Genomic DNA, 12,506 nt, shown 5'->3' with positions numbered 1-12,506 from the left:
GTCCCCTAGAACTGGAGTTGCAAACAGTTATGAGACGCCATGTGGGTACTGGGAATCAAACCTGGGTCCTCTGGAAAAGCAGACAGCGCTCCTAACTGCTGAGCCATATCTCTACCACCACCCTTTTTTCTTTTTTTGAAAGTTTCCCAAGATGATAAGAAGCAATCTTTCTACCTTAGCCTATCGTGCACTAAGGGTATAGGTATTAACCACAATATCCAGTCCAATGTCTGAACTTTATAAACTTTGGTTTAAGACAAGGTCTTATTATATAGCCTAAGCTGGCCTTGAACTCATAAGCAAGACCTCCTACCTCAGTCTCCCAAGTTTGAGATCACAGGCATGTGCTACTGTGATCAATTTTATAAAACTTAAATTTTTCTTTACTTTTTTTGTGTGGGGGGGAATGGTAGACAAGGTCTCACTATATAATCTTAGCTGTCCTAAAGCTCTAATGTATACCAACCCTGCCTTATCTTACAGAGATCTGCCAGCTTTACTTCTCCAACACTGGGATAAATGTATGCAGAACCACAGCCTGCAATAAAAACAGACTGGGGGTTGTTTTGAGACAGGGTCTCTCTATGTAGTCCTGGCTGTCCTGGAGCTTGCTATATAGATCAGGCTGGTTTGAACTCACAGAGATCCTCCTGCCTCTGCTTCCCGGATGCAGGGATTAAAGGTGTGCGCCGCCGCTGCCGCCACCGCCACCACCACCCAGCAATAAGACCATATCTTAAGAAGCATTATTAATGGGAAATGACTGAATTGAGTAGTAACACTTGTTACTCGAGCCTGAGAACCTGAGTTTGGATCCTAACACTTAAAAATCTGGTCATGGCTACACAGATGGCTCTAACTTAGCCACTATAAAAAGAGGAGCATGAAGCCAGACGGATCACTGGGGATTACTGGATACCAGACCAGGTCCAGATTCGAGAAGAGATCCTGTCTCAAAGGAAAACACAAGGAGTGATGGCTTCCCCACGTGTGCATTCAAGCATGTACATACATACACATATGTACATATTGTTGGAATTCCTGGTCACTACCCCAACTGCAAGACCACACATGCACTGTAGCAAGGCAAGGGACTTAGTCATCCCAGGGCCTTGCAACCTAAGTAATGTGCTGCATGGTCACACAGTCTATGCGCATGCATGGCGTAGCTACCTAAGCCCACATGCACATGTGCAAGGGAACCTATTTTTAAGCAGGTTCCATCTATCCCTCCCATCTCTTCCTGCACGATCTTTCAGTAGGCCTAAGCACTCCCTTCTCTTCCCTTAATAAGTTCTTATAGTGGGCTCTGTTGTACCTTGGGCTTTTCTCCCATGGTAAATAGCTCTGCATAATACAGCACCACATAATAAATGACACATATATCACACACACACATTTACTCACTCACACATGTACACATGTACTCAGGTGCGCGCACGCGCGTGCGCACACACACACATGCATTATCAAAACCAAACAAGTATATCAACCAATACATAAACTCCCAAAATAGCTGTTTTCTATGTTGCCCATTGCGGTATCTGAATAAACTAGCCACTTGCTTCATAAGAAATAATGAAGTTAGATAGAATAAATACTGGTAGCGGAGACAAAATAACATAGACATGGGTAGAAATGACAGTTCATCATTTGCTAGTTAACTGATCTTGGGCAATTTTCCTCTTTCAGTCTGAATGTTGTTTGCAAAACGACAAGATTTAATTCCAGTTTCCACTGGGAGGATTAACTATATGAGGAACGCCTAACACACACAGCTTTTCTGCCATCCAGCTAAGATCAACAGAGAAAGAGTCAGCAGAGCCTGCCTGACTCAGAGCAGAAGCTCAGGAAGAGTTACTCTTATTATTCTGCTGTTTTTCACGTAAACTCCTTAAAGATGTGTTTTCCTTAGACCCTCGCTGTAGGCTCGGTGCTGAGGAACGGAAAAATGAAAGCAAGAAATCGAGGCAGGGAGCAAGCAGCTCAGGAACAGGCCTGCACTCCACCTGCGGGCAGCAACACCAAGAACAAGTAGAGTGCAGAGGGAGGCATGCCAGGTGGAGGCAGTCACTGTGGAGCCTGCCAACCTAAGTACGAATTCCCAGACTCACTTGAAAGCCAGGCACGCAGCAGATGAAGCTGTAATGGCTAACACAATAAAGGGAAGGTGGAAAGCAGGCAGGAGACTCTCGGGGTTCAGGGGCCAGTCAGCCTGGCCCATGCGCTGGCTGCCAAAGACCTGTCCCAAACACACTGGGGAAGGCTGTCTCTGGCCTCTAGATAAGAGCCATGGCACATACCCCATGGTACATGCATGCCCTTACACACACATTAAATACACACAATACAAAATACACACAGAATCAATTTTTTTCTAGACAGGGTTTCTCTACATAACAAACAGTTCTGCTATCCTGGAACTCAGTTTGTAGACCAGGCTGGCCTCAAACTCAGAGATTCCCGCCTCTGCCTCCCAAATGCTGGGATTAAAGGTGTGCATCACCACTGCCCAGCTACAAAATAAAGTTTTAAATAAATAACAAAATAAAATGAAGGCAAAAAATACCATACTTACAAATGAGGATTTATATCAAGTCAACACATGACTATAAAGGATAATAGAACTATAAAATATTAATGGCTTTCTTTTTTGCTTTTTGACAGAGTCTCATGTTATCCAGGCTAGCCTTAAATTTGAGATATAGTTAGGGTTAAAGTTGAACTCCTGATTCATCTGCCTGTTTCCCAAATGCTGAAATTACAGGCCTGTGCACCACACCCAACTGTAATGATTATTATCAAAAAGTATCAAAATTTGAAAAACTGAGGATGACGGGGCTGAAGAAATGGCTTTGTAATTAAAACAGGCATAGTTCTAGCCAAAGTTCAGATCCCCAAACCCACTTTGAACAGCTCACAACTCCGTTACTCCAGCTCTAAGGGGATCTGATTCTTCTGTTCTCTTCCAGTACCTGCACACACACAAGAGAAACACACATACATACATACATACATACATACACACACACACACACACACATAAAAGTAGGGTGTAGGAGAGGTGGCTTGGTGGTTAAAAGCACTGGCTACTCTCCCAGAGGACCTAGGTTCAATTCCCAGGACCCATATGGTGTCTAATAATTGTAACTCCAGTTCCAAGGGATCTGATGCCCTCTTCTGACCTCTGCAGACACCAAGCATGTACATGGTGCACACACATTCAAGCAGATAAAAAACTCACATACAAAATAAAATGAATAAATCTAATAAAAAATATTTTAAAATTTTTAAAAAATATTTAAAAGAATACATAAATAAGTAAATACAATTAATGGTCGGGGATGTAGCTCAGTTAATAGTGTTTGCCTAGCATGTATAAGCCCTGGGTTTCATCACCAGCATCATAACATAAAATCTGACATGGTGACTCAACTTCAATCCCAACACTGAGGAAGTGGAGGCAAGTGGAAGATCAGAGACTCAAGGGCATTCACAGAGAGGCCAAAACAAGGCCACATGAAACTTGATTTCAAAAAAATCAAAATCAAAAGAAAGTAGGGGAGGGGACTAGGAAGATGGCTCAGTTGGTCAAATGCCTGCCTTGCAAGCACAAGGACCCGAGTTTCATCATCAGAATCTACGTAAAACTCCCAGATCCGGGAGCACACAATTATAATCCCTGTGCTAGGAAGGCAGAGACAGGAAGACCTTGAGGCTCACTGGCCAACTAGTCAAGAGTCTAATTGGTGAGCTCCAAGCCAGCAAGAGACCTTGCTTGTCTCAAAGAATATGGATAGTGTGGTGGGTTGAATGATAATGGCCCACAAAAGGTGCATATATTTGAATATTAGGTCCCCAGCTGATGGCACTGTTTGGGAAGAATTAGGAGGCGTGACCTTGACAGAGAAAGTGTGCCATGGGAGTAGGCTTTGAGACTTTAAAAGACTTCTGCAATTTCCAGTACTTTCTGTTAAACCTTACGTTTGGATTAAGATGTTAGTTCTCACGCTCCTGCCTTCAGGCTTCCGCTCTGCCTTCACAGACTCTAACGCCTAAAACCATTAAGACAAATTAAACACTGTCTTTTTGTTTGTTTCTTTTTGTTTTGTTTCCAGACCAGGTTTCACTGAGTCCTGGAACTCACTCCATAGACCAGCTTGGTCTCGAACCCAGAGATCTCCTGCCTCTGCCTCCCTAGTACTAGGATAAAAGGCACGCACTGCCAGCACCACCACTGCCCAGCTAAACACTAGTTTTCTGGTTTTGGTTTTGGTTTTTTTCCTTCGAGACAGGGTTTCTCTGTGTAGCCCTGGCTGTCCTGGAACTCGCTCTGTAGACCAGGCTGGCTTCCATCAAACTCAAAGTTCCACTGCCTCTGCCTCCCGAGTACTGGGATTAAAGACATGTGCCACCACTGCCCATCAACACTGTCTTTTATGAATTGCTTTGTCACAATGTTTTGTGACAGCATGTAAGACAGATGGCATTCCTAAAGATAACATCAGAAGTCATCCTTGGGCCTTGTACACACACACACAAACATGCATTTTCTCAGTAATTTTTTTGTTTAAAATAGGATCTCTCTACATAGCCATGACTGTCCTAGAGCTGGCCTTAAACTCAAGATCTACCTACCTCTGTTTCCCAAGTGATGGAATTAAAGGCATTAGTCACCATAAGCTAGCTAGCTTCTAGTCTTTAATCCCAACATTTGGGAGGCAGAGGCAGGCGATCTCTATGAGTTCCAGGACAGCCAGGGCTACACAGAAAAACCCTTACTCAAAAAAACAAAAATAGCCGGGCGGTGGTGGCACTTGCCTTTAATCCCAACACTCGGGAGGCAGAGGCAGGTGGATCTCTGTGAGTTCGTGGCCAGCCTGGGCTACCAAGTGAGTTCCAGGAAAGGCACAAAGCTGCACAGAAAAACCCTGTCTCAAAAAATCCAACCAAAAAAAAGGGGGTGAGGGGCTGGCTTGGAACTCCCTTTGTAGACCAGACTGGCTTCAAACTTACACCTGCCTCTGCCTCCCAAGTGCTACAATTAAAGGCATGTGCCATCACAACAGGTTTAAGTTTATAAAAACAAAAAACAAAGTTTTATCAAAAGACATATTTAAAAATGTATTGTCTTGTTTGTTTTTTGAGACAGGGTTTCACTACGTAGCCCAGGCTTGCCTCAAATCAGTCTTCCTGCCTCCGCCTCCACAGCGCTGGGACTGCAGGTCTGAACCACCATCCCTGATGTACAAAGAGTCTAAGAGAACTGCTACTTTTCTTTCTTTCCACAAGTATTTCCTGACCATTAACTTTTAGCCTTGCTAGGCAATTTGTTATGATGGTGAGCAAAAGCAAAATGTTTCAGCTCTTGTGAAGTTCATAGTCATGAAATCAGGAAGTACAAACTCATAATAAATGACATCAAGGGCAGGGAGGTAAGAGCCAGTTAAGGGGTTGAACCTAACAGAGACCTAAGACTATCTTCCACAGGAAGGTAAAAACCAAAAGGTAAATGATAAGGACTGAGGTCAAACAAGAGAGGTTTCCAGAAGTGAAAAGCAGTGTGTAATGACTCCATAGCAGGAGGAAGCACAGCAAGTATTAGAGGCAGAAACAGCATGAAGGGCCAGAGAGATGCTCAGCATGTAACAGCGCTTTCTGCTCTTGCAGAAAAGGACCTGAGTTCAGTTCTCAGCATCTGCACTGCCCAGCTCATAACCACCCAAAACTCCAGCTCCAGGGTGTCTAACTCCCTCTTCTAACCTCCCAGAGTACATATATACACATGATACAAACATACATATAAATAACAATACATCTTTAAAAAGTAAAAGAAATAAAGTGTGAGAAGTAGCTAAGGCTGTCAAAATCTGAAGAAAAATAAAAAACTCTTAAAAGGCTATAGAACATGCTTTTCCCATGCAAGGCCCTGGATTCAATCACCAGAACCATCAAAACAAAACAAAATACTCCCTTCAGTGCTTATCTGGGAGGCAGGCAGGCTCAGGGGAAGATGCAATCAGACTTACAATTTGACTTTGGCTTCACAAATATAGATGGATCCAAGAGGAAAATAAATGTTAAAAGAAATTTTAAAGAAACTCTTATTAGGATACAACAGTAGTTTGGACAAGGTGGGTTGTGATCACAGTGATGCTGACAGACTGAAGCTGATAAATTCAAGAGATACTAAAGAAAACCAATGATACCTTTTATACAAGGGATAAGAGCAACAAAGTGTCCAAGATTCTGATTGGTATGAGACAGAAAGACATACCCAGGAGGCAGTAGCTCTCAAGTAGCTGTAAAGCACTGAAACTTTTCAAAAAGATGAATACTCCCCACCCCATCCCACCCCACCCCACCCCACCCCACCAACCACCTCCCACCAACCCCTGAGTATATGCTAATCCAGCGTAATATATTTCCTTACAGAATAGGGTTTCATGACAGGGTATAGCTCATCACAAGGCTCTGGGTTCTATCACCCTTTCCACAAAAACAGCAAAGAAAACAATTGTAAATAAAAAATAAGAACCAACTAACCCCAACAATTTCTTTTTCTTTTTTTCAATCCCTCTTTATTTTTTTAGAAAAATGGTCTTACTATGCAGCCCTGGCTGGCCTGGCAGTCATTATGAAAAACCAGCCAGCCTCAAACTCAAGGAGAGCCTCTGTCTATGCCTCCCCAATGTTGATTCTCACCACAACGACAGTGTTACTCAAGAGGCAGAGTCAGGGAAAACAGTTCAAGGTCAATATGGTCTAAAGAGCACGTTCCAGGAGAGGGCTACACAGAGAAACCCTGTCTCCAAAAAAACCAAAAAAGATTTCCTTTTATGCTAATGGAACAAGCCTATAATCCCAACACTCTAGAATATTAGGATGTGGCTAGGCATGATAGTACACATCTTTCTCTCTCTTTTTGAGCTGAGGATGGAACCCAGGACCTTACGCTTGCTAGGCGAGCACTCTGCCACTGATCTAAACTCCCAACCGGATAGTACACATCTTTAATCCCAGTACATGGGAGGCATAAACGGGTGGATGGATCTCTGTGAGATTAAGGCCAGCTTGCTCTACACAGCAAGTTCCACACCAGGCAGGGCTACCTTGCCTCAAAATTAATAATTAATTAATTTAAAAAAATTTTTTTTTTTTTTTTTTGGTTTTTTGAGACAGAGTTTCTGTGTTTTGGTGCCTGTCCTGGATCTTGCTCTGCAGACCAGGCTGGCCTCGAACTCACAGAGATCCAACACCTGGCTCTGCCTCCCGAGTGCCTGGGATTAAAAGAAAGGCGTGTGCCACCACCACCCGGCTAAAACTTCATGTTTTATTGAAATAAAATAAAAGACTAGGCCAGGTGTTGGTGGCGAATGCCTTTAATCTTAACACCTCAGAAGCCGAGGCAAGCGGATCCCTGAGTTCAACCTGGTCTACAGAGTGAGTTCCAGGACAGTTAGAGCTATACAGAGAAACCCTGTCTAGAAAAACCAAAAAAGATGAAAGATTTATATGATCTGAAGAGAAACCAGAGTTTTTTATTGTTTTGCCAGGTGGTGATGGCGCATGCCTTTATTTTAATCCCAGCACTTGAGAGGCAGAGGCAGGAAGATCTTTGTGAGTTCGAGGCCAGCCTGGTCTGCAGAGCAAGATCCAGGAAAGGAACCAAAGCTACACAACAGAGAAACCCTGTCTCAAAAAAAAAAAAAAAAAAAAGAAAGAGAGAAAAAGAAAAAAAGAAACATTTGTATTTCAACATTTTAGAATGACTAGAAAATTTGTCATTGGGAATCAGGCACAATTGTTTGTTTTTGTTTTGTTGGGGATTTCTTCTAGGTCATAGTTACTCAATTTTATTATTTTTTCTCTTGTGAAGTAGAGAAAAGAACCTCTAGTTACAATATTAATTCTGTGAATTGAATGTTCTTATTCAATTCTTTAAGTATCTACTTTTCTTAGTTTTATATTTTTAATTTTCTTTCTAATGACACTGATGCCTTTACTTATTTATTTATTTATTTTGAGACAGGATATCACTATGTAGCCTTGGCTAACCTGGAGCTCAGGCTGGCCTCAATCGCACAGAGATCTGCTTGCCTCTACCTCCTCAGTTCCGGCTTAAATATATGTGCAACCAGGCCCAGCAGAGTCTCCTAAGAACCAGGCTGGCCTCAAAATCACCAACTAAAGGGTAGAAGATGGTTCGTGCATGAGAGTATATACTTCTCTTCCAGAGTACCCAAGTTCAGTTCCCAGCACCTACTACATCAGACAGCTCACTCCTTCCTCTAAGTCCGTTCCAGGGGAATCAGCTGTCCTCTTCTGAACTTCGGGGAACTGTACTCATATGTACATTTATACATATAAAAATAAAACATTAAAAACAAATCACTAAATAAGCTGGGGATGACCTTGAACATCTGATCTTACCTGCTCCTGCCAAGTGCTGGGGTTACAGGTCTCTGTGCACACCACCACACCTCACTGAGGCCTTGAAACTTCAAATCTGATGTACCCCAAAGGAAATAAGAAAGAAAATTGTTCCTCTAAAACTATCAAATAAAAAAAAAAAAAAAGTCTAATAGGAAGACAGAAGTTGTAGGCCACACAGAGTGAGAACTTGTCTTAAAAGGCTAAAAGAAGTTAACTTTGATAAGGCCAACCCACTGTTAGGTCTCGTTTCTGTTCTCTTCCACTTTATCTATAAAACCAAACTCTCCTCAGTCCATAGCGACATTTACTTTATTCTATGAATGAAGACTTGTCTGATTCTAAAATCAATAATAAAGCCAATTATTTAAAACTAAAAACAAAAAAATAGTTGTCTCTGGATTTCTTAGACATAATCAGTATCCAGTTTTAAAAAAGGTCAACAGGATTTTTTTTAAATCAAGAATGGAAAGATAATAACAAAAATGGGTATTGGATTTTCAGCTTTTCCTGAGTATACTGTGTGACTAATACAAAATATTTAGCCCTCACTACCGTGTACATAAGGAGGTGTCAAAGAGATGAAAGGCACGAGCCTACCCTCAATGAGCCTACAATCTTGTAAGTGAAGGAGAATGATAAATAAAAACTGCTCTGAATGCTGGGGATATGGCCCTGGGTTCAACCCTCAGAACTGAAGACAGGATGGCAGGCTGCTACTATAAAGTGGGATCTGTCATATGATAGAAACATACTCATCTTAAGACCATTTGGGGAATGAAAGAAAAACAACAAAAGTGTTGAAAAAAATCAAGTCACCCGGGAAGTAAAAAAATAAAAACAAACCAACCTAACAGAAAAATAAATCAACCTAATGAATTAGTACTGAGGCCTATCCCCCACTCCGGTAGAGTGGGCTCCTTGGCCACCTGCTTGTACCAGTGTCTCACTTAACATTTTGAAAACACCCAGCTGCATGAGCCAGGCGTGGTGGTGCACAACTTTAATCCCAGCACTCGGAGGCAGAGGCAGGTGGATTTCTGTGAGTTGGAGGACAGTCTGGTCTACAGAGCGAGTTCCAGGACAGCCAAGGCGACACAGAGAACCCTGTCTAACCACCCCCACCAAAAAAAACAATAACAACAACAAAAAAAATCAAGTCTTAAATAAAGCCCATTAAACCAATATTAGTTTATCAAAAGAGACAGTCTCCCCTCTACAGACTGCTAGCAAATATGGACCTTGTGAACAAAGGCTAGAGATGGTGAAATGGGTTTCCAGCATGCCTCACCTTTTCCTCTTTCAATTATTACTTTTTTTTTTTTTTTTAAGGTACAGCCAGACTATGGCCATATTTGAGCACAGCTATGTTTGGGTCTGAGCAGTGCCATGGAGAAGCCAGCCTGTGGGGTTCCGATCTCATCTAGCTGACTTTCCTATCTTCCTCGGAAGCAGTCCGGTGTTTCCACAGCTGAACTATGGGGTGGAAAGTTACAAGAGCTCTTGGCTTCTCCCTTACCGAAGCCCCTCAGAATGATAATGCAAACCACTCCTTTCTGGAAACTTAGGGTCATAAGCTTTAAAAAGGGACAATGGCACTCCAATGTGGGCTTCAGAAAGATGGAGACAATCAGATGGGGTGGGGGCAGGGAAGTGAGGATGAGGGGAAGAGCCTAGCCTGGGAAAGCAGAATACAGAGGTCAAGGCCAGGGAACTGGGGAGCTATAGAAAAGGCAGATCTCTCAGGATCTGTCCAAGTAGGCCCCGTCACAGCAGTCTGGAAAGCATGAAGGGGCTCCTTTGAGAAACTAGGGCACCTATTTACCAGCGCTACCTCCCCGCTTCTTGGGAACGGAGATAACCACCTAAGAATCCTCCCCGTTCAAATGGCTTTTCTTGCCCTTGAAAAACAGCTGACCCTCAAGGAAAGAAACAAAACCTTTATAAGAGAGAAGGGCCGGGGGCAAGGTGTTCTGCGACCATCCCGTGGGGAGCCTACCCCAGTTCGGGGAACTTTAATATTCGCTGGAATAGAGCGGCCGGGTGGGGGTGGGGAGGCGGAAGCCTCGGGGCGTAAGAATCTCCGAGCCAGGGGTCCCGCGGCTCCCGGGATGGGCAGGCGGCGGCCTGGGGCGCGGTCTCCGGCCGGAGAGGCCAGCCTGCAGGCCTGAAACGTGAGCAGGAGCGCTGAGGGCCCGGGGCGAGGAGCGCAGCCTGGCGAATCGAGGCCGGCCTAGGCCTCGGAAGCTCGGACACACCCACCGCTGCGGCCCCGCTTACCTGCTCCTCCTCGGGGGTCAGCTCCGGCGCCATGTCCGGCCGGGGCGCGGCCGCCGGCTCCATCCCGCCGCCGCCGCCGCCGGGGGGACAGGACTGGTCCGCGAGCGCCGGAGCCCGCTGCACTGGAACACCGCTTCTGCGGCCCGGCGCCTCAGCAGCTCTCGGCCGGCTCCTGCATAGTGGGACCCGGGGCGGCCCGACGCCCGCGGCGGCTGCCAACGCCGCTCCCGCTGGCGGCCGAGACTCGGCTGTCGCTCCCCGCGGGGAGGAAATGCCTCTTATTTTCTTCGCTCCTTTCCTCACACTACCCCTCCTCTCCAGAGGAGGGAAAAAGTGCAGACGAGGAACTAACAGCAGCTCGGGTTTTTTGGCTGGGTTTTTTTTTTTTTTTTTTTCTTTAAAGGAAATAATGGAATCGACAACTTTCGTCAAAGCCCCCCGCGAAGGCTCCTGGCCTTAATTTCCAGAGGGCCGCCGGCCTCCGGAGCGTCTTCACCACCGTGCGCTGCTCGCTGGCCCAGAAAGCGCCGGCGCCTCGAGACCGCCCGGCCGGGGCGTCCTCCGGGATGCGGGCCCTGCGACCTGCGCGGCGGCCTCGCGGCCCAGTTCCTCAAAAGCCGCGGCGGCGAGAGGGAGGGCGGGCGCGAGCGAGCGAGGAAAAGGCGTCCCCCTCCCGGCTCAGGGCCAGCGCTGCGGCCTGCGCCGCGTCCGCCCGAGCCCCCCGCGGCTCCATTGAGAAACTGAGCATCTCATTCACAAACAGGCGCCCGGGAGGGAGGGCCGAGCGGGGACGCTGTCCGAGAGGGGGAGACAGAGAGGAGCTGGGAGGAGGGGAGGCCGAGCGGAGTGGCGGGGGAGGGGCTGCGGAGGACGGGAGGCGACTCCCCTAGGGGAGGGAGAGAGAGACCGGATTGTGAGTTGCAAAGAATCCAAAATTAGGGGGATGGCAGGCACCCTTCCCGGCATTCACCGGCGGCGGCTACCACCTATTCGTGAGGAACCCACGTCTTTTGGTCTTTAAAGGTTGCCTGCGAGATCCAAGAAGTTCAGATGCCAAGGATCTGACAGATGAGCAAGGGCCACTTTTCTTTGCTCAGTGTATCCTGTGTTCCAGCATCATTGTAGCCAATTTTAATCGCGTACAAGAAAAAGACATCCGATGTCAGAATTCATTCAGGAACCCCACCTGCCTTTGCAAGAGCTTTATTTTACTCTAACCCAGAATAAACCAGGGGAAGAGTCTTCAGAAAAGAAAATGCAGTCGGTTTTGGTGCTCTTCTTGGAGGACTGTTTAAAAACAGGATGGAGTCTGGCTGGATTTGACCTATTGGTTTCAAGTGATCTAGGAAACTGGGACTCCCGCATATGCCCCTGCAGCAACTTTAGGACTTAAAAAGTAATACCCAATCTCACCTGATTTTAAGAAGTGTGTGTGTGTGTGTGTGTGTGTGTGTGTGTGCGTGTGTGTGTTTTCGTTTTTTGAGACAGGGTTTCTTAATGTACCTTCAGCTGTCATAGAACATAGAAATCGACCAGACTGGATTCAAACTTGCAGAGATCCACCCCCCTGTGCACCAGCAAACATTAAATATTTAATTGAAAATAATTTTGGGGGTTGGGGATTTAGCTCAGTGCTAGAACGCTTGCCTAGCAAGCGCAAGGCCCTGGGTTCGGTCCTCAGCTCCTCCAAAAAAAAATATTAAAAATTTTTTTTCTTACAATATAGGCTTAACCTCATTTTTGCACCAGTGTAGTAGGAGCTTGAGCTAAGGTGAGATTATTCTGTTTGTTGT

General features: G+C 45.4%; 1 protein-coding gene across 1 annotated transcript in view; it reads right to left on the bottom strand.

Annotated features, from left to right (window-relative positions):
- Nucleotides 1-11,150, bottom strand: part of Ptpn9 (protein tyrosine phosphatase non-receptor type 9) — an 84,785-nt gene extending 73,635 nt beyond the window's left edge. Inside the window, exon 1 of the mRNA XM_036192695.1 lies at nucleotides 10,714-11,150. Within this exon, the coding sequence (XP_036048588.1) occupies nucleotides 10,714-10,776 (63 nt within the window). The 5' untranslated portion in view covers nucleotides 10,777-11,150. The remainder of the gene's footprint in view (nucleotides 1-10,713) is intronic.
- Between the last annotated feature and the right edge of the window lie 1,356 nt (nucleotides 11,151-12,506).

Source organism: Onychomys torridus, chromosome 7 (assembly GCF_903995425.1).
Source record: "Onychomys torridus chromosome 7, mOncTor1.1, whole genome shotgun sequence".
In the NCBI taxonomy this organism is placed as follows: Eukaryota; Metazoa; Chordata; class Mammalia; order Rodentia; family Cricetidae; genus Onychomys; species Onychomys torridus.
Note: the sequence above shows the minus strand (reverse complement) of the source record. Positions and strands in the feature narration are given on the sequence as shown.